The 27,506-nt window shown below is 37.2% G+C and overlaps 1 protein-coding gene across 1 annotated transcript in view; it reads left to right on the forward strand.

Annotated features, from left to right (window-relative positions):
- The window catches only part of LOC150095920 (syntaxin-binding protein 5-like), a 549,764-nt gene that overhangs the window by 389,771 nt on the left and 132,487 nt on the right, over window positions 1-27,506 (forward strand). The window contains exons 19-20 of the mRNA XM_090409567.1: window positions 6,886-6,998; window positions 13,512-13,611. Coding sequence (XP_090265693.1) covers window positions 6,886-6,998; window positions 13,512-13,611 — 213 coding nt within the window. The remainder of the gene's footprint in view (window positions 1-6,885; window positions 6,999-13,511; window positions 13,612-27,506) is intronic.

Consider the following 27,506-nt stretch of genomic DNA (forward strand, 5'->3'; position numbering starts at 1 on the left):
CAGTTTTTGCGGCCCTTCCCAGGGAGACTGTAGCATCAGCTTGTTCGAGGTTCCGAAGCAGAATTGAAGCTGTGATCGATGCTAATGGTGGTTATTTTGAGTAAATCTTGTTGATAGTATTGTAATTAACTCTGCCTGTAATGTTTTTTTGTCAATTCATTAAATTTAATAGATACAAAGAAGATTTTCTTTTTCCTTACGAAACTGTCAAATTTATCCCGAACACCCTGTATATATATATATATATATATTACTTAGTTTTAACACTTTTACGAATTTTAACACGTTCGGTTGAATTTTATTGCTGCCTTGGGAAATCGAACTCACACACATCTAATTAATAACAATAGTTTTTAGTTAGATACTGTGTTTGCCCATGCAACATATGGTTTTGTTTCAGTCTATACAGCATAGTTTCTGTATGAGGGGACATGTGATTCATTAATTAGTGTGTTTTTATCCCAGTTGTCTCTAATTGCACTATTTGTTGAGAAATATATTGCACAGACTCCTGATACCTTATTCACTGGCATAATAAAAGTACTTGTTTTTATTGCCTCTGCAATATAGTGGCTGTTAGGGAGGGCCCACTGCAAGGGAGTTACTATCTCCTCACATGAACTTGTTTAAGCTTTTTTTCATGTGTGAAGTATATGCGAAACTTTTATTGGTAACAGAAAACTAGCCTGGATGAGAGTGATAATATAAAATGAGTTTTGATATGTATATAAAGTCAATATCAACAGTCCCTGATTACGAACACGTGATGAAAGGGACAGGAAGATTTGGGGCTTCCCTGGAGAGCATTCAAAGTAAATACAATTAACCACTGCTTTGAAATGAAACATATGAATAAGCAATATTTACTAATATTCATTAAGTGCCGAAATACGAGGAAGCAAAGTTTGTGAACCAACACCAATGTGTGAATTTTTCCATTAAAATATAAAAAATAACAAAAAAAATAATAAATAATAAAAGTTAAATACGTTTTTTTTAAAATAAAAAAATCTACTGAGTCTTAAAACATTTTAAATTTGTTTTCATTATTTCACAGCCCCCTTCAACAAAACCTATGGCCCCCAAGGGGGCCACGGCCCACAGTTTGGGAAGCACTGAACTAGATGATAATAAGGCTATGGGATTTGATAATATATCTCCACGTACTCTGAAGGAATATGCCAGAGAGTTGACGCCTACCTTGATATATTTTTTAATACGAGTCTTGCACTTGGTCCAGTTCCTAAGGAGTGGAAGGAGGGCAAGATTGCGCCACTTCATAAAGGAAGTGATAGCAGTCAAGCATCAAACTATAGGCCTATTTGTGTGGTGAGAACTAGGATCCAGAATTGGGTTGACAACAATGGTATTATCTTTGATGGACAGCATGGATTTGCTAAATGAGGTCATGTTTTAGTTATTACAATACGGTGACTGCTTCCATGGACAGAGGAGAAGGATATACAGTAATATACTTAGATTTTGCAAAGGCTTTTGATAGATTACCGCATGATAAGTTGATAGTCAAACTGGAGTGGATGGGGTTGGATATTAGATTGGTGCAGTGGATTGGAGACTGGCTATCTGATAGGTGTGAACAAGTTGTGTATGGGGGAGTGATATCCAGGAAAAGGAAAGTTACTAGTGGTATGCCATAGGGGTCTATTTTAGGGCCATTGCTGTTTAACTTGTATATTAATGATATTGGTGAATATTTGGATGGAGATATTCATTTGTTTGCAGATGATGCAAAGTTGGGAAGAACCATGAAGACGGTTGTGAGAGAAGATGTTGTGACCTTACAAGAAGACTTGAATAAATTTAGTGATTGGGCACGGGAACGGGGATGTGAGTCCAATATTGCAAAATATACGGTTTTAAAATTTGGGAAACAAACACGGGATGCAGAATTTATGCTTGGTGAGGATATATTGTCAGAGGTGGAGGAAATAAGAGATCTGAGGGTGACAGTGGATAAGGATCTGAAATTTAGGAGACACATAGCCAAAATTGTGAACACAACACAAAGGCTTCTGGGAATGATGTGGAGGACACTGATGTGTAGAAGTAGGGATATTCTTGGTCCATTGAATAGAACTTTGATTAGGCCATACATGGACTATTTTGTGCAGATTTGATCACCTGGTTTTCAGAAGGATGAAGAGATGTTGGAAAGGGTCCAGAGGTGACTGACTAAGGCAGTTTCTAACCTCTGGAATGTTGAGTATGAGGAAAGATTGAGAAGATCTTGCAGAGTCTGGTGGACAAGAGGAGGAGGGGAATATTATAGAGACCTACAAGTTATTAAGGGGTTGTTATAGGTTCAATGCTGGAGAGGTTCTACAGAAAATAGTTGGAGATTAGGGGAGAACCAGAGGTCATCCCTGGAAGCAGTATAAGGAGGGTGTGAGTAGGGGAGTGAGAAGCAGGTTTTTTTCATGCAGATTTGTGAATGATTGGAATGCTTTGTCTGAGAGTGTGGTGTCTGCAGAGAATTTGAGTGTGTTTAAAGCACGGTATGATGAGCAGTGTGCTTGATAAAAGGACCTCCTAGATGAGTCTTTGACCCCATGGGGTCTTGGATAATAATATTAATAATAATATACTGTTTGAAGGATTACAAATTGAAGAGCATTTCAGTTGCATTTCTCTATATCTAAAAAGAATACTCATATAAGTGAACTTCATTGCTCAGTGTATTCATTTTCTAAAGTGATATCTACAAGAGCTGAATGTACGGATTTGTATAGTAGAAATGTTGGCATTTTAATAGTTTATTTACTGATATTGAATATTTTACTTAAATATATTTTAAAACAAATTATTTAAATTGTCATATTATGTGAAATGATCAATTTGCTTTGAAAGACTTGGAAATAAAGGAAAAATATATCTGGCTACTTCAAACCATTTATGAAAATAGTGAGGCATCTATCAGGTTGGAGAGAAGTAGTGACTTCTTTGGGATGGAGAGAGGCAGGCAAACAAGGTGATCCAATTGCTTCCAATCTTTTTACCATAGGCCTTGAAGCCATTTTCAAGGACCTGGATTGGGATGATTATGAATATTCAGGGGAAGATGTTAAACAATCTAAGTTTTGCAGATGACATCATTCTGTTTTCTGAAAATGGCTCTCAACTTAATCTGATGATCAATGAATTAAGCATAAAAAGCAAGGAAATAGGTCTGGCAATAAACTATCATAAAACAAAAATAATGACTAACCATGAACATATCCCCATTGATGTTGAAAATGATATAATAGAATATGTAGAGAAAGAAAAATACTTAGTACAAATGATCTCCGTGTCAAATTGCTTTGACCTTCAAATCCAGTGTAGATTTGACACTGGATTTCAAGAGCTACTGAGGAATGATGCATTAGATAAAAGAGTACCTCCCAATTTGTCTAGAAATAAAATTATCAGGTATTATTGTCCTGCCAACTTTGACTTATGGTTCCTAGACTTGGCCACTAACCACTAAACAGACAAAAGCGCTCCAAGTTTGACAAAAAGCAATTGAGAGGAGTTTTGTTTTTGGCTAGAGGGGCCAGAACAACAGGTCATCCCTGGAAGTTGAATAAAGGTGTCGTTAATAGGGAGATGAGGACTAGATTTTTTGCTTGGAGAGTTATGAATAAGTGGAATGGGTTACCAGAGTCAGGTGTGAGTTTTTTGTCTGTTAATGGGTTCAAGGAGAGGTATGATAGATTGTGTGGATAGGTAGGATCTTCCGCAATGAGTCTTCGGACTCCATGGAGATGCCTGTACAATAATAATAATAATAATAATAATAAATGCATACTAAGAGTTAAGCGAGTAAATAGAGTAGGAGTGAACTGGATGACCAGTGAAATCAAGCAAGCTATGTTTTAAAGAAAATATTATGGAAGAGGTACAAGACAGCTGGTGGGGATCAGATCCATGAGGACTATAAAGTGTAGGCTAGGAAAGTGAGGAGCATGGTTAAAAAGAAAAGGTGCAGTATGAGAAGATATTGACTGGTCAGGCCAAGGTTAATGCAAGGGAATCCTTCTGCTATATGGTAAGCAAAAGGAAGAATAATTATGCTAACTTGTTATTATAACAAGTTTCTTTTCCTCCTCCTCCTTCATTCCTGCAGCTGCTGTGCTAACAGTCTTCCCCTTGTTGTGTTCCCCAGGGAATACAATATACAGTCATTCAAATCAAATGTGAACAAGTACCTTCTTTTCCAACCCACCACCCATACACAGTACTAGCATACTATAGGTTGATCAACCAACCCCTCGTGTATGAGCTCTCCATGAAGGATACCACAAGTTGTTTATTATTATTATTATTATTATTACATGACACCTCCAGGGAGTACAAAGACTCATTGAGGGAGGACACCTACTCTTCAACTCTCTGTCTCCACCAACTACAATGCCATCTATCGTCCACCACCACCACCACCACCACCACTAGTATTTTCACAAACAATCAAAAATATCCATGCCAATGGTGGGATTTGAACCTGCAGCCTTTTGCCAGGAGAATGGATATGCTAACCAGGCCAGCATTATGATTGAGAAGTGTCTTGAAAAAGGTAAATAGCCAGTGGTATACTCCAAAGTTCTGTTTTTGGAGTATACCACTTGGGGAGGATAATAAGTAGCACTGCTGATGTTAGTTCCCTTCGGGATGATTTGACTAGACTGTTGTGGTGTTGTTGTTTTCATATTAATAAGTGCAAGGTGTTGCATTTTGGAATGCAGAAATATTATTATTATTATTATTATTATTATTCAGGCCTCCATGGAGTTAAAAGACTCATCATGGGAGGTCCTTCCTAAGAAACAAAGTCTATCAAGACTCATCTTGATAGACTTTGTGTTTAAGAAACACAAAGTCTATCATACCACTCCTTTAAACTCATTGAATGTTCTCGCTCTCACCACTCCATCAGGCAATGCATTCCATGGTTCAACCACCCTCGATGCAAAGAAGCCACTCCTCACCCTCTTGCTCACAGTTTGCTTTCGTAACTTCCAGGGATGGCCTCTTGTCATCACTCCTTCCTGCTGTTCAACCAAGCAAAAGAACTCCCCAGTGTAAACCATGTAACCACCTCTCAATAGTTTAAAAGTCTCAATCATATCACCCCTCCTTCTTCTATCCACCAAACTCTGCAGTCCACACTCCCTCAGCCGATCCTCATCTAACATTGTACAGTCCCGACACCATCTTGTTATCTGCCTTTGTACCCTTTCCACAGTTATTTTACCCCCTTCAAATCCTGGGGACCAGATATGAGAACAATAGCCTAAGTGTGGTCTGATCAGAGTCTTATACAATGGAATGATAACCATTTTATTTCTGCAGGTCAGTGTCCTTCTCATTATTGCAGCAATCCTCTGTGTTACCTTCACCACCTTTGCAATATGTCCCCTAAATTTCAGGTTTCTATCAATCATCAACCCCAGATCTCTTGTCTCCCCTACTTCCTGCAATATAACTCCTCCCATAGAGTATGCAGTGTCCCATCGATGTTTCCCAAACCTCAAGACCTTACATTTTGCTGCATTAATCTGCATTAAATCATTGATATAAAGGTTAAACAATATAGGTCCCAGTACTGAGCCCTGTGGAACCCCACTTGTAACCTTTTGCCTCTTTGATATTGCTCCACCATACACAACTCTCTGATACCTATCAGACAGCCAATCCTGAATCCAGTTGACCAATCTGATATTCAGATCCATGTGCTGCTACTTGAATATCAGCTTATCATGTGGCTCCCAATCAAATGCCTCTGCTAAGTCTAGGAAAATGGCAGTATATGCCTTTCCCTCATCTAATGCTCTTGTAACTTTAGCATAAAAGGCTTGCATATATAGGGCAGCAAATCCATGGTAAATCTCACTGATAACATTACCCTCATCTGCCCAATGGTGTATATGGTCCCTCACTACAACATTCAAATTCCATACAGACTTCTTTAGTTATGCACTTCTTAAAATTAATGAATGTCAAATTGTATAAAACATATGTATGGGTACATAGTTTTTACAGGTTGCAATATACAAGGGGGGGGGGGGTCTGGAAAGTTCTGATAAACACCTAGAACAAAAATGATATTAAAGCAACTGATATAACCACAAGAAAGAACATACGAGGATATAAGAATATAAGTGGCCAGTTGTTAGAAGGCTGCGGGTTCGAATCCTGTCTTCGGCATGGATGTTCGTGATTGTCTGTGGAAATATTAGTGGTTTGCAGTAGATAGTGTTGGTGTAGTTGCGGTCAGTTGGTGGATTGAGTGGTGTAGACAGAGGTGCCCTCCCTCAATGAGTCTTTGGACTCCCTGGAGGTGTCAAATAATAATAAGTACATAAGTTACCTTCATAAGTCTGCTACTAATATGGTCTTTCTTGTGGTTATATCAGCAGCTTTAATATCATTTTGTTCTAGGTATTTATCAGAACTTTCTATAACCCCCCTCCCACTCAACATAAGCTAGTGATTCTAAATAATTATTTGCTAAAATCTTAGTGCTGATTTGGAAAAATTGTTATAAACAAAATTTATCAGTGATTTATTTAAGACGGAATGCAGAATCATCATGAATGAAAAAGTTTTAGGTTAAAAGTTAGGATGAAGGAATTATTTAAAATTATATAAAATACTCTTTTTGTATGGATTACTAGACTTGTTTATAATTCCTTTAGCCAGTTTAAATAGAATGCCGAGTAGTAGCCTAAAGTTGATTATTTGCTTTTCTACTGTATAAGCATGCAAAATAATGTCACTCATTCTCGAACAGCTGAATATTTCTTGATGTTTGAGTTTACCATAAAAAGAAGTAATTTTACAATAACAACATGCCAATAAAACTGCTATACTATATTTTTATTTTAGGTGATGCAGATCCTTATCAGCGAATGCCTGCTTCTCCAAGAAGGCCAAGTGGTGGAACTCCTGGTAGCATTCATTGTGAACAGGAGGTATCACAGTCTTCTGCATATGAAGAGGTTTGGAATTTTAACAAATTTATTATAAAATAACCCTTTATAATACATTACATTATGAAATGATGATACTGCAACTTGGGTTACAGTTTTTTTTTTATTGGATAAAAAATTAAATTGCTCTATTTCCTTGAAGCAGTTATGTTTGGGAAAGGCATGCAGATTTTAATTTTAGCACATGAATAGTGAAGAAACATTATCTGCAAACAGCAGTGACGTAAAATGCTAATCTGCCTTTATGAATTTAATAGTTAACATAAAGTTTAAATTACATGGCAGTGTGAATAACTCAGTTCATCATGATGCTTTGCTTATTCTTTCTGGAAGTAGATACCATATTCTCAAGTCTTTAGAATCTCTTTGAAAAGTAAAGACTATAAGTACTTACTTTCTTTATGGAGTTATACTTGCATTCATAATTTTCATCCTAAAGCTGCAATTTATAAATTATGTATTACATCACTGAATTCCACTTGTCTGTATTATGAACTGGTTGGAATTGTCATTTATTCAAGGGATGGTCTGCATCTTATTAATTTTTTTTTTCATAACTAAAATGATTATTTATTATTTTATATATTTTGTCAAAGTTATATTATCAGGGCTTGAAAAATTCACTCATCTGCTTGTCTGTGATGAGTGATGAATTAAATGATGAATAAAAATAAACAGTTTCAGTTTGATCATCAGTTTTATTTATGTAATGCCAGTTTTGTTTTATGTCGTAAATAATTTTTGTATGTTTACCTTACTTATTGCATATATTGGAGAATACTGCCAAACACCTGTTTTAGCAATTATCACTGATTTTGTCATAATGGAATATGACCAATGAGAGGTTTGGATATGCATGCATCATTGTATCTTATAGAGCACTCAATCACAGGGAAATAATCAGTTAATTGCAACATGTCAACCTAAAATAGATACACAGTGGAAAATAGTAATTTAACTTATTTCTTACCAAGTGGTGGAATATGCAGAATTTGATTGTTAATAGTGGATGTTAAAATGTGGAAAGTTAAGAAAAAAGTATTTATTTTCCCAATATATTTCATTATACTGATTCTAAACTAAAATGTTTTTGATTGTTTTCTAAGTTGTCGCCATGTCGTATGACAACACCAGCCTTGTCCATCTAACAGTGTTTTGGAGGCAGTTAGAATTAAGAAATTCACTAATGTAGTTATATGTGTAGACTTCAGCATTTTATTTTATTGAGAGTTTTTCAATATTTGCTTATAATAGTAAAGAAGAAATTGTTTGCTCTTTTCCATAAAAGCAATTTAAGACATATTGTAATTTTCAGGAGCAAAAACACATATGTTTTCACTCTGATGTGAGACCACTGCCCGGCATATTGGAGTCCTGCAATGGCTTGAAAAAGTCCCATGTTTGGTCTCTAGAGCAGGGTTTCTGGATCTGGTAAAAAAATAATAATAAATAAAAAATACCAAAAAAAAAAAATATATATATATACAGGGTGTTCGGGATAAATTTGACAGTTTCGTAAGGAAAAAGAAAATCTTCTTTGTATCTATTAAATTTAATGAATTGACAAAAAAACATTACAGGCAGAGTTAATTACAATACTATCAACAAGATTTACTCAAAATAACCACCATTAGCATCGATCACAGCTTCAATTCTGCTTCGGAACCTCGAACAAGCTGATGCTACAGTCTCCCTGGGAAGGGCCGCAAAAACTGTTTTAATTTTATCCATTAACTGGGCTTTTGTATTACTGGAAGTGCGATTGGTGTCTTTTTCAACTGCGCCCCATACAAAATAATCCATGGGGTTAAGGTCTGGGGAGTTTGGAGGCCAAACATTTGGACTGATGAAGTCGTAGAAATTTTCAGACAACCATTTTTGACTTTTCCCAGAGGTGTGGCAAGGGGCCGAATCCTGCTGCCATACATACGGCCTACCATTGCCTACCCTTGTTATCCAGGGCTTGACTACAGTTAGCAACTCCACGAACAAAGCCCGAATTCCAATGCCAGGGTTCTTCAACACCTGTTCCTGCAGATTTGCGAGGAATTCTGCTGTACGAACGCAATCAGATCGTCTGCTAGGGATCTTTCTTCTTGCTACATCCTCGTAGTCACCATTGCAAGTCTCTAGTTCATGCCAGATTGTTTTTACTGTATTCAGGGAGCATTGGGCAGCAGTCGTAATATCCTTATTTTGATGGCGGGCACGAATCATCATGATACAAGTTATTCTCTTCCATGATTCAGGTGGGTTCCAGCTATTCATCCTTTCTGACATCTTGTATGTGAATGAAGAAGGGTCCAAACTTTTAAATGAAGAGAAGTGTGTGTTAATACATGTAACTTACGGAAAAATATAATTAATTATAAATATGTCAAATTTATCCCTAACACCCTGTATATATATATAGAATCAATAAAAATTAAAGTAAACAAAAATATTTAGCACACACCCACAGTACAAATGATGAAACTATAGATTTACAATTAAACCTTTCATGAGTTTATGAACCATATAAAAAAAAAGAAAAAAAATGCATGAAATTTTTTATTCATGGACTGATAAACATGCTAATGTAGTTAACACACTAATACCTAAGTATTTAGTATATTTGCTTCAACACTAGTAGTAATATGCAGTTAACATTAGCCATATTATTATTATTATTATTATTACCATTATTATTACCCCAAGACCTCATGGAGTCAAAGACTCATCTGGGAGGTCCATTTTATCACACATACACACATCTCATCATACCGAGCCTTAAACACACTCAAACTCCTTGCAGACACCACACTCTCAGGCAAGGCATTCCAATCATTCACAACTCTACACGAAAAAAACATGCCTTTCACTCCCCTACTCACACCGTCTTTACACAGTTTCCAGGGATGACCTCTGGTTCTCCCCTGATCTCCCACTATTCTCTGTAGAACTTCTCCACCATTGATCCTATAAGAACCCCTTACCAACTTGTAGGTCTCTATCATATTTCCCCTCTTCCTCCTGTCCACCAGACTCTGCAAATTACATCTTCTCAATCTTTCCTCATACTCGATATTCCAGAGGTGAGAAACTACCTTAGTCAGTTGCCTTTGAACCCTTTCCAACATCTCTTCATCCTTCTGAAAACCCAGTGACCAAATCTGGACACAATGGTTCATGTGTGGCCTAATCAAAGCCTTATACAACGGAACACGAATCTCCCTACTTCTACACGTCAGTGTTCTCAGCATCATTCCCAGAAGCCTTTGTGTTGTGTTCACAATTTTGGCAATGTTTCCCCAAAATTTTAGATCCTTATCCACTATCACCCCCAGATCTCTTATTTCCTCTACCTCCAACAATATATTCTCACCAAGCATAAATTCTGCATCGCATCTTTGTTTTCCAAATTTTAAAACCTTACATTTTGCAACATTGAACTCACATCCCCATTTCCGTGCCCAATCACTCGATTTATTCAAGTCTTCTTACAAGGCCACAGCATCTTCACTACTCTTTATGGTTCGTCCCAACTTTGTATCGTCTGCAAACAACTGAATATCTCCATCCCAATCTTTTCCAATATCATTAATATACAAGTTAAATAGTAATGGCCCTAAAACAGACCCCTGAGGCACTCCACTAGTGATTTTCCTTTTACTGGATATCGCACCCTAATACACAACTTGTTTATACCTATCAGATAGCCAATCTCCAATCCAATGCACTAATCTAATATCCAACCCCATCTGCTCTAGTTTGACTGTCAACTTATCATGAGGTACTCTATCAAAAGCCTTTGTGAAATCCAAGTATATTACTGTGTATCCTTCTCCTCTGTCCAAGGAAGCAGTCACTTTATTGTAATAAGTAAGTAGATTACTAAAACATGTCCTCCCTTTAGCAAATCCATGCTGTCCATCAAAGATAATACCATTGTTCTCTACCAAACTCTGGATCCTAGTTCTCAACTTTGCCAACAACTTAACCACAACACCTGACACACAGAGAGGCCTATAGTTTGGCTTGAGTTCGATCATCTCCTTTATGAAGTGGCACAATCTTGCCCTCTTTCCGCTCCTTAGGAACTTGACCAAGTGCAAGACTAGTATTAAAAAAATATGTCAAGGCAGGTGTCAACTCTCTGGCACTTTCCTTCAGAATATGCGGTGATATATTATCAAGTCCCACAGCCTTATTTACATCTAGTTTACTCAACTCCCCAAACACCTCTTGCTCACTTACAGTCTGTCTCTCTTCCCCATTAACAACTGCTCTCAATCTCTCCATGAAGTAACATTCACAAGGTTGAAAGATCTTTATGAACTGCTCATTAAGTATCTCCACCACATATTCTGCAACAGTTCTCTTTATACCATTTTCTCCAATCAATGTTCATCCTTCCATAATCATTCTTTCTTTTGCTGGCTACATATCGAAAGAACTCTCTAGGATTCTTTTTGGCTTCATTAGCTAGCTGTTCATACCTCTCTTTAGCTACTCTCACCAACCAAGTCACCCTCCTTGCCTGGTCTTTGTAGACCTCATGAAATTAGTTATTTCCACTTCTCTTATGCTGCCTCCACAATGCCCTTTTTCTCTGTATCTCATGCTTAATCTCTTTATTCATCCATCTCACACCTACCTTATTTAATCTTCTCACCCTTGGAGTACATTCAGACATTGCATCTGCTAGATAGTTTTTGAAAATCCCCCAAGTTGCACACATCTCTTTTCCACCTAACTACTCATTTCACTCTACACCCCCAAGCTGTCTCCTGAGCTCTCCATAATCATCCCCCCCCCTCCTTGTAGTTCCACATATACCCTTTTCTCACAGGGGTCCCCGCACTGCTGGCAACCACCCAGGTAATCACCTCATGGCTACTCTCACTAATTGGTGGACGATTTAACATCTCATTTATAATTACATCCACTGATGAGATGACCAAATCCAAGACCCTTAATCCTCGTGCGCCCTCTGTTACATACTGTCTGCTTATCTTTCGTTAACTCTTTCATGCCATCATCATTTATTTTAATAGTTTTAAATTAATTTATCTTATTAATTTATCTTAGTAATAAATCTTAATTTCATTCCAAATCCATTTCATTTTTTTGCCTCATCCAATCCAATTCAACTTCCGAATCTCGTGACACATTTTCTCTATCATTAAATCTTTCTAACTTTCTCACTCTTGACCCCCACTTCTCACTTTCACTCTCACTCATCCTTCTTTGTTTCCGTACTTTCGGTCCAACATACGTTCAACTTTCGCTATCATTCTTCTCACTTTCACTCTCTCATTTATCTTTCTTTGTTTCCGTACTTTCGGTCTATCATGCATCCAACTTTCGCCATCATTCATTCTTTTTTCACTATCATTCATTGTTTCAATTTTTTTCACTTTCGATTTCTGCGTGACGACATTTCTAGTTTCATTAGTTCTCTCAATTTCGTTTCCTTCTGCCACTCTCGCCTCACTTTGGTCCCTTTTAACATCTGTTACAGTATTCAAATCATTCTTTTTCTTTCTTACTGATTTTTTAACATTTTTTTGCTCTCTTTCTCACCATCCTTCTCTTTCAAACGTGCACTCATGTTTCCCGCAACATTCTCGTTACTAACACTTTCTGTCAGCAATTTCATATTTGCATTCATCAGTTCCTCATTCAGGTCACACTTCACACATACCCTTCTTCCATCCACGCTAAACATCCACAAATCGTTTATGTAATCGAAGGAATACATATAACAGACCTCACACTTAACGAAACGACTGAAATCTAAATTAAAATCATGGAATGACAATGCCACCGCCATTTTTTTTTCTTTGCAGGTTACTAGGTTTAATAATAATGATTTCGTAATTAAGTTTAGGCAAGAAAAATCCCCAACACTAATAATACCGTTGCGCACAATGTTTACAGCCGCTCTTACTCAAACAATTATGCATATATATTTAATTATTCCTAGAATAACATATCTCAATCAGGAGCTCTTCTTAGACATGTGCACAGTGCTTGGCTCACCAACACCCTCTCCTCTTTAACAAAAGCTTATAAATTTACCAGATGCAGGAATAAACACGTGACTGTGCTATATTTGGCAACCATGATAGAATATACGTGAGCTAACATGTGACAAGTGAGATGTTTGCTTGACTGGTGAGCCAGTGCAACAATTTTCAAGCTATACCTATTGGTATCATCAAATGCAGCATATACATAAACATATGCATAATGCATGCTGCACTTATAAGTTAAACACTTTCTCCATCTCACTTGTATTTGAACTTGTAGTGTCTGCTGCATATATTTTACCTGTGTTTTATTCTCTGATGTTGCAAATTTGACATTGAAAAATATAGGAAATAATAATTATTTTCATTTTATTTTTATTATGTTTAATTCCTTCTTACAAAGACAAATGATATCTGAGTACTTTGGAAAATAGTGAGCATCTGTGCATGTGGCTTTATATACTTACTGTTCAGTACATATGATCTCTTTTGTATATGTGCTGATTAGGTCAATGGTCCATGCCCAAGTCCAACTCCAAGACATGCATCATCGTCATCATCAGTTCACAGGCGATCATACCATGAAGCTAAAGGTGGAGATATATCAGGTATTTTAATGTCAGAAAATGTTCATTTGAAGAAAAAGCATTTATACTAGATATTTGATATTTTTGCATTCTTTAACACTGGTTTTTTTTAGCAAAAATAGTTACCCTTCCTCTGTTTTTTTTTTTTTTTTAATTTTATATCTCTGTTTTTGTTTAAAAAATACAGACAAGGCTATTTTTAAGAAAATGGTCCTGTGCAGTAAAGTCAAGAAAGGAGTGAGGGCTAGCTTTTTCTCTCATAGAGCGATGTGCAACTGCAATATTGCAGTTGGTGAGTTGGTGAACCTTAGAGTTGGTGAGTGTATTTAGCATGAATGAGTTCAAGAAAAGGTATGACAGCTGGTGCAGATGATATATTATTATTATTTATCATTATTATTATTATTATTATTGAGAGAGGACATGAAAAGGTTATTGGAAGAGTGAAGAGTGAGAAATGAAAATCACCAGTATTTTACCTCGCTATGATAAAAATGAATTAAGAAGAAGGGCTACGATGGCAGATGATTTGATGGGTAGGCTGTGTAGAAGGAATAGATGCAAGTTTTTGAATGTGTGGAGTGAGTTTGAGGGAAGATTGGATTTGTATAAGAGGGATGGCCTACACCTGAATGTGTTTGGTATCAGGAGTATAGAAAAACTAATAACTGGTATGAGACCTAACACAGTCAGGGAAATTAAATTATAAAGGGAGGAATGGTGTGATTGTGAGTGTAAGAGCAACAATTTTATATAATTGTGTTAATGACGGGAATGGGCTTTGTCATGGAATGTTGATGAGCAGACAACGATTTCCTTTGTGTTCATACAGTTTTGGACTCATGAAACGTGAGCAAAGATGTCTACACATATAACGCATTAGAGAAGAATAGAGATCTGCAAGTGGTCCAACTGTGTTACGGACTGCAGACAAGACTATACAAAAGAACAAACAGGTAGATTATTATGTCTGTACATGAATGCTAGGAGTATCAGAAACAAAGGGATAGGGTTTGTTGCCTTAGACAATATGTTGCAACCTCAGATTGTAGGTAATTAGTGAGACCTGGCTATCAGAATCAGACCTACTAACTGGTACCGAGTGTCAAGGGTACAATATTTTTAGGAAGGATAGAGAGGATAGGAGAGGAGGGGCATGCTGCTAATGATATCGGATGACTTGAATCCAGTTAGAGTTGAGACCTATGATTGTAGTAGTACTACTACTACCAACAGTATTTCATGTGGCAGTGAGTTTGATGCCATCTGGTGTGAAGTGGAATCTAACAAGATCAATTACATAGTGGGGTGTTGTTACAGACCTTGTGGATTGGTTGCTAGTGATGAAGAAATACATCACCAAATAGAAAAGATGAGCGCAAAAAGAGTAATCATAATGGGAGACTTTAATTATCCAAATATTGATTGGGTAGCAGTAGAATCTCATGAGAAGAATGAAAATGCATTTATTGAGCTGTTGAGGGACAATTTCCTCAAGCAGCATGTGACAGAAGGAACTTGAGGGCACAGAGTGTTAGATTTGATTATAGTGTCAGAGGGCATTTCAGTTAAAGATGTAACTATTCTGCCTACGGTTGGTGACAGTGATCATGCGGTACTCAGTTGGAAAGTTACTAAGTTTATGAATGTTCCATTCAGAAAAGGTTACATTCTGAACTACAAAGCAGGAAATTATAACTAACTGCTAGTGAGGAGTATAGTGAGTTCAGTGGAATGGGATCAGTTGCTGGATGGAAAGAATATCGACAGTGCATGGGAAGCATTTAAACAATACTTAAATGATGCAATATCAGAATGTGTCAAGAGAGTTCAAAGAATAAATAGGGTAGGAGTCAAATGGATGTGTAATCTTATTAAACAAGAGATTCACATGTGGAAGGAATACCGTGTTCTTAGGGATGGTGTCTGTTATGAACGTTATAAGCAGCAGACTAGAATAAGAATTCAAAATTATAATAACAGAAAAACTCATGTAAAATATTATTTAACACGTTCGCTGCCAACTACGAGTATACTCGTAGTTGGTAAACCAGCTACGAGTATACTCGTATGATGTTTACCGCCGGCAACGAGATTACTATACTGACCTTGAAGAAGTGAAAATGCTTGGCTTGTGGAGCTATACCATCTATGTGTATTCTCATAGATGGTATATGCTCTGCACAAGCCAACCACGAGTATACTCATATGACGCTTACCGCCAGCAACGAGATTACCGTACTGACCTTGAAGAAGTGAAATTGCTCGGTGTACGGGAACAGACTATGCCGAAGTAGCGTGGCAGCGAACATGTTAATAGTAAAATTTTTGCCTGTGTATTGCAGGCATCTTCAGTACTTTTATAAAGCTAATTGAACAATAACTGACAATTTTGAAGGGTGCCACCTAAGTAGCTAATGTAAGATTACTAAAAAGGTCAATAAATTTCCTAACTAAAAAAAAATATATATATATATATATATATATATATATATATATATATATATACAGGGTGTTCGGGATAAATTTGACAGTTTCGTAAGGAAAAAGAAAATCTTCTTTGTATCTATTAAATTTAATGAATTGACAAAAAAACATTACAGGCAGAGTTAATTACAATACTATCAACAAGATTTACTCAAAATAACCACCATTAGCATCGATCACAGCTTCAATTCTGCTTCGGAACCTCGAACAAGCTGATGCTACAGTCTCCCTGGGAAGGGCCGCAAAAACTGTTTTAATTTTATCCATTAACTGGGCTTTTGTATTACTGGAAGTGCGATTGGTGTCTTTTTCAACTGCGCCCCATACAAAATAATCCATGGGGTTAAGGTCTGGGGAGTTTGGAGGCCAAACATTTGGACTGGTGAAGTCGTAGAAATTTTCAGACAACCATTTTTGACTTTTCCCAGAGGTGTGGCAAGGGGCCGAATCCTGCTGCCATACATACGGCCTACCATTGGCTACCCTTGTTATCCAGGGCTTGACTACAGTTAGCAACTCCACGAACAAAGCCCGAATTCCAATGCCAGGGTTCTTCAACACCTGTTCCTGCAGATTTGCGAGGAATTCTGCTGTACGAACGCAATCAGATCGTCTGCTAGGGATCTTTCTTCTTGCTACATCCTCGTAGTCACCATTGCAAGTCTCTAGTTCATGCCTGATTGTTTTTACTGTATTCAGGGAGCATTGGGCAGCAGTCATAATATCCTTATTTTGATGGCGGGCACGAATCATCATGATACAAGTTATTCTCTTCCATGATTCACGTGGGTTCCAGCTATCCATCCTTTCTAACATCTTGTATATGAATGAAGAAGGGTCCAAACTTTTAAATGAAGAGAAGTGTGTGTTAATACATGTAACTTACGGAAAAATATAATTAATTATAAATATGTCAAATTTATCCCGAACACCCTGTATATATATATATATATATATATATATATATATATATATATATATATATATACACACAATAAAATGTTAGGAAAGATTAGCTGATTTATAAAGTACTATCTCCCATAAAGAGGATAGACATAAACCATCGGATCTGTTTAAGTTAGGAGAGTGAAGTAAAGTTTCACATGTTTCTTTATAAAGCCGTTCCACGAGGAACCAACTTTTGTGAAGGACTCTTGTCTTGTTCCAATGAACTCTATGTCTAGTGATGATGGCATGTTCCACAAGTCATCACTGTTCAGGTTCAAGCTATTGAATATAAGACTGGTGTTCTTCTAGCCAAATAGAGGCAGATCTTCCTGTTTGTCTGAGATAAGATAATCCACAAGAGCAAGGAATCTAGTAGACACCTGGATAACTAAGATGTGGAAGCTTGTCCTTTGGAGAAGTGAGAAAGGTGGAGATTTTTCTGAAAGGTCGAAAGGCAACAAAAATATTCAGTGGTTTTAAAACTTTTACTATACATTTACTAATGCCTTGTACATAAGGGATAGGAATACATGTTATATCTTTTTAGTAAGGAAATTTATTGACCTTTTTAGTTATCTTACATTAGCTACTTAGGTGGCACCCTTTGGAATTGTCAGTTATTGTTCAATTAGTTTTATAAATGTACTGAAGATGCCTGCAATACACAGGCAAAAATTTTACTATTAAATAATATTTTATGTGGGTTTTTCCGATATTATAATTTTGAATTCATATGTCTGCTCACGGTATTTCCTTATTAAAACAGGCTAGAATTGTCACAACTGTTGTATGGAAAGCAAAGTCTGATTATGAAAGAAACTAGCTCTGAATGCTAAAGACAACTCACAAGAATTCTATTGATATGCTGCAAGTAAAAGAAAGAATGAATATGAAAGAATAACTCTTCTAAATCCTGATTGCATGAGGGTTACAGATGCAGAAGAGGTTGTTTCACTAATGAGTGCCTATTTTGTTAAAAGCTATCAACCGAGTGTACGCAACATTGAGCTCACTGCTACCTCTTTACTGGATGAAGAAAAGCAGAGATATTAGAGGTATTAGAGCTGTTGTATAATTGAATAAGAATTCAGCAATAGGGACTGATGAGATGCCAGCACGTTGCTAAAAGAGTGTTCAGCTGAGCTGGCTACTCCTTTGACCAGGCTGTTTAATATGAGTCTCAGAAGAGGAAAGATTCTACAGGAATGGAAGGAATGCATGGTAATTCCATTGCACAAGGGTGGTGCAAAGACTGATGTATCCAACTATTGACCAATTAGTAAATCAGGAGTTGGGGTGAAGATTTTGGTTAGGGCTCACATTCAGAAATAGCTTGAGAGTGAATCTCTACTTTGCAATGAACAACATGGGTTTACTAAGAGAAGATCATGCTTTAGCAACTTGCTCACATTCTATAACAATGTTACCATTGAACTAGACAAGGGGAATGGATACACCATGATACTTTGGGATTTTGTCAAGGCTTTTGACAGAATATAGCATGGTAGACTGTTGCATAAATTGGAGTAAATGGGTTTGGCTTATAGAATATTAGCATGGATAAGAGGATGGCTGACTGACAGATACCAAAATGTGGTATACTGTGGATGTGAGCCTGCAAGATTTAAGGTAACAAGTGGTGTACCACAAGGATCAGTGTTTGATCCACTGTTATTTAGTCTGTACATTAATGATATTAGGAAGGATTCGACAAGCGACATACAGCTATTTGCTGATGATGCAAATATAGGTAGGGTAATAAGGAATGCTGCTGATTTGTAGTACTTGCAGAATGATTTGAATAGGCTGGAATTATGGGCATGGGAAAATGGATGCCAGTTCAATGTCAATCATTCAGTTTAGCATGTTTAGGTATCCAATGTTGTATTATATCGGTGGGATTATGCTGCAAGAAACTGATGAGGCCATGGATCTTGGAGTGTTAGTACAATATTAAGTTGAAGTTCGGGAGCCATGTGGTAAAGGTTGCAAATACAACTCAAAAGATAATTGCAATGCTGAAATGAACCTTCACATGTAAATATAAAGATGTCATAGTGCCTCATAATGCAAGGCCTTAATAAGACCTCATTGGGACTATTGTGCACAGATCTGGTCTCCTAGTTTCCATTGTGATTCTGGTATATTGGAGAGAGTGAAAAAGAGAGTGATAAAAATGATATCAGGTTTGTGAAATACTGATTATGATGACATTGAGAATTTGTAGACGGCAGACACTAGCAAACAGGAGAAAGAGGGGTGATATGATTGAGACTTAGAAACTTCTGAAAGGGTCATGCAGGATTTCAGTTGATGGAATTTTTCAATTTATGGAGGATGGGGAAAGGACAAGAGGGCATCATCGGAAGCTGAGAATGAAGAACGCTAAGAATGGAGTGAGGGCTAGACTTTTCTCTCAGAGGGTGGTGCATGATTGGAATGAATTGCCATTGATGTTGTGAGTGCAAGCAGTGCGAATGAATTTAAGAATAAGTATAATAGCTGGTGTGTGTAGTATGTGGCCTCCCTCGATCAATATCTGACTCCCTGGAGGTATCTCTTAATAATAATAATTATTATTATTATTAACACCAGACCTCCATGTAGTCTAAAAACTCATTGCAGTAGGTGTACACAAAGCCCATCAAATTGTGCTTTAAATTTATTCAATGTGTGTGCATTCACCACAATGTCAGGCAATGCATCCCACACACTAACCACTCTCCATGCAACAAACCTGTTCTGTATGCCCCTGCTCACACGCTTCTTATGCATCTTCCAGAGAAGTCTATATAAGAATCCATATAAGCCTTATACAAGAGAACCAGAACCTTTTTATTTCTGCATGTTAAGATCCTCTGCATCATTGCCATTATCCGATGTGACAACTTCACAACTTATACAGTGTGACTTCTGAAGTTCAGATTCTTTCTCTTCCGACCACCACCCCAAGATCTCTTCCCTTCAACTTCCTCCAAAATTTCCCTGGTAAGTGTATACTTGGCATCCCATTGTTTCCTACCAAATTTCAGAACCTTACACTTTGCAATGTTGAACTGATGGTTCCATATTGTTGCCTACTCATACAATTTATTCAAGTCCTTCTGTAAGGCCACAACAGCTGCACGATCCTCATCACTCGCTCCAGTTTTGCATTATCTGCACTTAGTTGTTTATTACCAATTAAACCATCCAAATATCATTAATATATAAATTGAATAATAATGGTCCCAAAGCAGACACCCAGAGGCACACCACTAGTGACTTTCCTCTTTTGGGGTACTACACTCCCATACACCAATTTCTGGCTCTAAGATAATTATCTAAGAGCTAGTCACCTATGCAATTTTCTACTCTGTCATCCGATTCTATCTGCTTCAGTTTAGTTACCAACTTGTGGTGTGATAATCTATCAAAGGCCTTTGCATAATATAAGTATGATGCAAAGTTGGGACGTAGAGCAGATGTTGTAGCCTTACAAGAAGACTTGAATACATTGAGTGTATTGGGCACAGGAGAGGGGATGAAAGTTCAGTGTTACAAAATGCAAGGTTTTAAAATTTGGGAAGCAAAGATGGGATGTAGACTTTATGCTTGGTGGGGATATATTGTTGGAGGTGGAGGAAATAAGAGATCTTGGGGTGACAGTGGATAAGGATCTGAAATTTAGGGGACACATTGCCAAAATTGTGAGGACAACACAACGAATTCTGGGAATAATTCAGAGGACACTGACTTGTAGAAGTAAGAAGATTCTTGTTCCATTGTATAAGGCTTTGATTAGGCTACACATAGACTTCTGTACACAGGTTTGGTCACCTGGTTTTCATAAGGATGAAGAGATGTTGGAAAGGGTCCAGAGATGAATGACTAAAGTAGTTTCTGATCTCTGGAATGTTGATTATGAGGAATGGTTGAAAATATACAATTTATAGAGTTTAATAGGTAATAGGAAGAGATGATAGGGTCGTACAAGTTGGTAAGGGGGGTTGTTATAGGATCAATGTTGAAGCTGTTTTTCATAAAATGGTGGGAGATCAGGGGAGAACCAGAGGTCATCTCTGGAAGCTGTATAAGGAGGGTGTTAACAAGGGAGTGAGAAGCAGATTTTTTACGTGCAGATTTGTGAACGATTGTAATGCCTTGGTGTGGTGTCCTGCAGAGAATTTGAATGTCTTTAATGATGTATGATGAACTGTATGTATGTATGACAAAGGAACCTCCTAGATCAGTCTTTGACTCCATGGGGTCTTAGGTAATAATAATAATAAGTATACCACTATTTATGCATCTCCCTTATCCAATAAATTCCTCACCTTGTTATAGTACATAAGCAAGTTCGTAAAACACAAGCACTCTTTAACAAACCTTTGCTGATAAGCACAAAGAATACCACTGTTATCAATCAGTTTTTGCATCCTATCTCTCACCAACCTCTTCAATACCTTAATTACAACCCTAGATATACAGATCAGGCTGTACTTGTAGCCTTATCACCACCTTTGTGAAGTGGAACAATTTTACCTTTCTTCCACTCCTTTGGAACTTTTGCTGTTTCAAGACTTTTGTTTAAACAGGTAGACCAAGGCTAATGCTCTAACGCCTTAGAACATCCCTTTAAGACGTGGTGATATGTCATCAAGTCCAATTGCCTTATTGATATCATATTCTTTTTGCTTGCTTGCTCACCAGTAAGTCTTCTCTCATTTCATTCTCTGCACTTGAGTTTCTGATTTTGCACTGAGAATGAAACACTTTGATAAACTGTTTATGGAATACTTCAACTATGTTCTCTGCAGCAGAAACCAATCTTCCACTTCCATCCATTAACATAATCTTACCATAATCATTCTTCTTTATACTTGTCACATTTTGTTGGGCTGATTTGCTAATTTCTGCTCATACTGCAATTTTGCTGTCCTTACAAACTGAGTCACTCTCTCTCTCTCTCTCTCTCTCTCGGCCTGCTCCTTATACTCTTCATGCAACTGATTATTACCATTATTCATCTTGGGTTACTTCCAAAGTGCCTTCGTCTTCTTCCAGATTTTATATGTAATTCCCCTCATTCATCCATTTCACACCTAACTTATTCAGCCTTTTGACTTTTGAAATACATTCACACATTGATGCTATTATTAGTATTTCTTTATCAGTTCTTATGCAGCATTTATTTCCTTACTGCTCAATTCCTCATTCCAAGTATTCCAAGGGTGAGAAGGTTAAATAAGGTAGATATGAGATGGATGAATAAAGAGATTAAGCATTTGATACAGAGAAAAAGGGCATTGTGGAGTCAGCATAAAAGAAGTGGAAATAACCAATTTCATATGGTCTACAAACACCAGGCAAGGAAGGTGATTTGGTTGGTGAGCGTATCTAAAGAGAGGTATGAACAGCAGTTAGCTAATGAAGCGAAAAAGAATCCTAGGGAGTTCTTTCAATATGTAGCCAGCAAAAGAAAGAATGATTATGGAAGGATGACATTGATTGGAGAAAATGGTATAAAGACTGCTGTTTCAGAATGTGTGGTGGAGATACTTAATGAACAGTTCATAAAGATCTTTCAATCTTGTGAATGTGACTTCATGGAGAGATTGAGAGCAGTTGATGATGGGGAGAAGAGACTGACTGTAAGTGAGCAAGAGGTGTTTGGGGAGTTGAGTAAACTAGATGTAAATAAGGCTGTGGAACTTGATAATATATCACTGCGTATTCTGAAGGAATGTGCCAGGAAGTTGACACCTGCCTTGACATATTTTTTTAATACGAGTTTTGCACTTGGTCAAGTTCCCAAGGAGTGGAAAGAGGGCAAGATTGTGCCACTTCATAAAGGAGGTGATCGAACTCAAGCATCAAACTATAGGCCTATCTGTGTGTCAGGTGTTGTGGTTAAGCTGTTGGAGAAGCTTCTGAGAACTAGGATCCAGAGTTGGGTTGACAACTCCATGAACCCAATATTACCATCAAAGATAATGGTATTATCTTTGATGGACAGCGTGGATTTGCTAAAGCGAGGTCATGTTTTAGTAATCTACTTATTACAATAAAGTGACTGCTTCCTTGGATAGAGGAGAAGGATACACAGTAATATATTTGGATTTTGCGAAGGCTTTTGATAGAGTACCTCATGATAGGCTGACAGTCAAACTAGAGCAGATGGACATTAGATTAGTGCATTGGATTGGAGACTGGCTATCTGATAGGTATCAACAAGCTGTGTATGGGAGCATGATATCCAGGAAAAGGAAAGTCACTAGTGGAGTGCCTCAGGGATCTGTTTTAGGACCATTACTGTTTAACCTGTATATTAATGATATTGACGAAGACTTGGATGGAGATATTCAGTTGTTTGCAGATGATGCAAAGTTGGGATGAACCATAAAGAGTAGTGAAGATGTGGCCTTGCAAGAAGACTTGAATAAATTGAGTGATTGAGCACGGAAATGGGGATGTGAGTTCAATGTTGCAAAATGTAAGGTTTTAAAATTTGGAAAACAAAGATGGGATGCAGAATTTATGCTTGGTGAGAATATATTGTTGGAGGTAGAGGAAATAAGCGATCTGGGGGTGATAGTGGATAAGGATCTAAAATTTAGGTGACATATCGCCAGAATTGTGAAGACAACACAAAGGCTTCTGGGAATGATGCAGAGGACACTGACGTGTAGAAGTAGGGAGATTCTTGTTCCGTTGTATAAGGCTTTGATTAGGCCACACATGGACTCTTGTGCCCAGATTTGGTCACCTGGTTTTCAGAAGGATGAAGATTAAGAGATGTTGGAACGGGTTCAAAGGCAACCGACTAAGGTAGTTTTTGACCTCTGGAATGTCGAGTATGAGGAAAGATTGAGAAGATGTAATTTGCAGAGTCAGGAGGAAGAGGGGAAATATGATAGAGACCTACAAGTTGGTAAGGGGTTGTTATAGGATCAATGGTGGAGAAGTTCTACCGAGAATAGTGGGAGATCAGGTGAGAACCAGAGGTCATCCCTGGAAACTGTATAAAGAGGGTGTGAGTAGGGGAGTGAGAGGTAGGTTTTTTTCATGCAGAGTTCTGAATGATTGGAATGCCTTGCCTGAGAGTGTGGTGTCTGCAAGGAGTTTGAGTGTGTTTAAGACACTGTATGATGAGATGTGTGTGTGTGTGATAAAAGGACCTCCCAGATGATCTTTGACTCCATGAGGTCTTGGGGTAATAATAATGGTAATAATAATGATAATAATAATAATAATTCCATGGTCTTGCTTCTAGCTGTCTCCTAAGCTTTTCGTAATCATCAGCCTTGTACTTCCATATATATCCTTTCCTGACATAAGTCTTCATATGGAGGAAGTGCAAAACCCCATTCACAATTACATCGTCTAATAAAATGATCAGATCTTAAACTCTCAATCCTTGCATCCCCTACTTTACATACTGCCTGAGATAGTTGTCTCTCATGAACTTGAGAATTTCATTTTCCTTATTCCCATAAGCTGTGTCTTCATTCCTGTCTATACTGCCAAACTGAAATTACCCATATTAATCATCATTCCTTTGCTCATTTACCCAAGTTGTTTATACATTTCACCGCCCTCCACATTCCTTGGTGTATAACAACATCCAACTAAATATCTCTTCTTGTCAACTCCCATCTCACACCACACTGATTGAAAACCATTGCCACTATTTCCCTCTTTCATATCTACTTTATGTGGACAAATTCTCCTGCTATCATCAGCAGCAGCACTCCCCCTCACTTCTTGTTCTTTCTCTCCTCATGAAAAACACTGTACCCTTCCATTTCTATTCCCATCAGGATAACATCTGCATTCAACCATGTTTCACTTATTCTAATGATTTTTAGGCAAACAAACGCAGTCAGAGAAACAAATTCTGATACTCCTGGCATTTGTAAATAAACTCAGCAGTTCACTTTCAGGTCTATAACCAGTCCTAAGCCACTTATTAGTTGTGATTTCTCTACCATGCTTACCCTTGCTCAATCACCTTTATTACTGCTTACCCCATATATCTGCTCAATGGTGGTAATAGTAATAATAATAAAGATAGTGCTCTCTAATTTTAACTTATGGTCGGAAGTAAAACATTCAATCAACAAATAGAGACAACAGATATAAGAATTGTGTGAGAAATTAGGAGAGTGAAACAGATGGCAGTATTTGCAGAATCATATTAAAAATAATGATGTTAGCAAGATACATTGACAGTCTTCCCATCTATTCACTTCATTTCCCTAATATTTCTCAGAATTGTTATATTGTTGTCTCTGTATGCTGATTAGCTGTTTTACTTGTAATTGCAAATTATAATTAGTTTGGACACTATCTTATATACTGCTAGTTTAGTGATTTTAATAATTTCTCTCTTATTCCATATAAATTTATTGACCATCTCTATTTATGTAGACAGGCTGAGCAAGAGGAAAGAATAAGTGTGAGTATGTAGGAAATATGACATTATGATGGACCATGAGGCTTGCTTAAATTTGAGTTTAAATATGGATAGTGAATGTGGCGTCATAACTGACATGGCAGATGAAGATTGTGGAAATATTCAGAGAGTGTGTAGAAGTGATAGCAAGAAAAAATTCATTTGACTATAAAGCAGGTGATAATGATGTTGAAATGCAGAGTACAATTAATGGTAAGGTGGCAAGCGAGTTGGCTGCAAAGAAGTATGACTGGCAATAAAATAATGAGAATTAATGATAGCGAAAAAGGATACAAATTTTAAAAGCTGATTGGTAAAAAGATGCAATTATTAGAAATGTGATAAATGAGAAGATGCACAAGGTTTGTTTTCTGGTAAGTGAAATGAATAGAGTTTGAGGTGTTGGATATGAGGAGTAAGCAAACAAAGGATTTGATAGTGGTTGTAGGGACAAATGACTTAACTGAGAACAAGAAGAATGTAAGATTTGATATTTGATATCAGGAGATTGTTGAGAAGGATAAAAGATAACAATGTGATAGGAAAGGTAGTCAGTGTGTTTCCCAGGTATGACAGTAATGAGATGAAGTGGAAAGTAAGAATTATAAATGATATGTTAGCAGAAATGTGCAAAGAGAAAGAGAGTGCAGTTTGTTAATATGTGGAATGAGTTTGAAGGAAGGATTGAGTTGTATAAGAGTGATGGACTGCATTTGAATGGTTTTGGTGTGAGTCATTTGGAGAGACTGCTTCTGGAAGGGAGAGTAATGAGTGCAGAGAATGAATCTGAGCAAGTAAGAAGTGATGTGAAAGAGTGTATTAGTGAAAATAGATATTGAATTAATGCTTATTAATGAAGAGAGTGGGTAGCATAAGTGTAGAGAATGAGAGAACAAGACAAACAGGTAAATGGGGGAGACTCAAGGTGGACAGGGGAACACAGCAGAAGAAAGGTTGATGCTCCAAGAGGATGTGAATGTGTGTGTAGACAAAAAGGAAAGGGAATGACCTGGGATGTATGGAGAGCAGTTAAATTTTAAGAAGGTTCTTGGATGGGTAAAGAGAAAAAGAAATGACTTGAGGAAAGTATGGAGAAGTCACATATAATAACTGGTATCAATGAAACTTGCCATAGCTCCAGGAATGAGCTGTTATGTTTGCACAAATGCTAGAGGTATCAGAAATAAGGGAAATGAAATGGTTGCATTGATCGAGTTCGTTCGCCCAAATATTGTTGGAATATGTGAGCCATGATTGGATAAGGATGACATCCTGACAGGAATAGAGATGGAAGAGTATGATGTATTTTGTGAATATAGAAAGGGTAAAAAGGAAGGTGGAGTGCTATTGATGATAGAAAAAGAGTTATGTCCATACAAGGTAGAGATACAAGGGGATTGATCAAAATAGTTTCTGATCTCTGGAATGTTGAATATGAAGAAAATATGAGAAAATGCAATTTGCAGAGTCTGGTAGATAGGAGGAAGAGGAGTGATATGATAGAGACGTTCAAGTTGGTAAGAGGTAGGTATAGGATTAACATTGAAGTATAATTTCTTAAAATGGTGGGAAATTGTAGGGGAATGAAAGGTCATCACTGGAAGCTGTATAAGGAGAGTGCGAGCAGTGGAGTGAGAAGCTGGTTTTTTGCATGGAGAGTTGTGAATGATTGGAATGCATTGCCTGAGAAAGTGGTGTCTGCAGAAAATTTGAATGTGTTCAAGGCATGGTATGATGAGCTTTATATAACATCCTAGATGAGTTGGAAGTTTTTCCCACTTGGTTAGACTATAATAAATTTCGTTTAATCCTTTATCCAAGTGTAAGCAAACAAAGTTTGCTCCTGAAGTATTTTCAGGATACGAGTTGCCAAAAGGTGGTACACCTTTTGGCAACTTGTATAGGTAAATATGACTTCTCCATTGCTTCTGCCTTAGTATCACCACTTCTGGGTCTGGTTCCCACTGACGAGATCTCAATAAAGGTCAAAACCGATCTGGGTAGTGGTCCTTCCCTTAATGCATAACATTATACAATACATGTC

Source organism: Typopeltis vanoorti, chromosome 19 (genome assembly GCF_054136105.1).
Source record: "Typopeltis vanoorti isolate ZY-2024b chromosome 19, IOZ_Tvanoo_1.0, whole genome shotgun sequence".
NCBI lineage: Eukaryota > Metazoa > Arthropoda > Arachnida > Uropygi > Thelyphonidae > Typopeltis > Typopeltis vanoorti.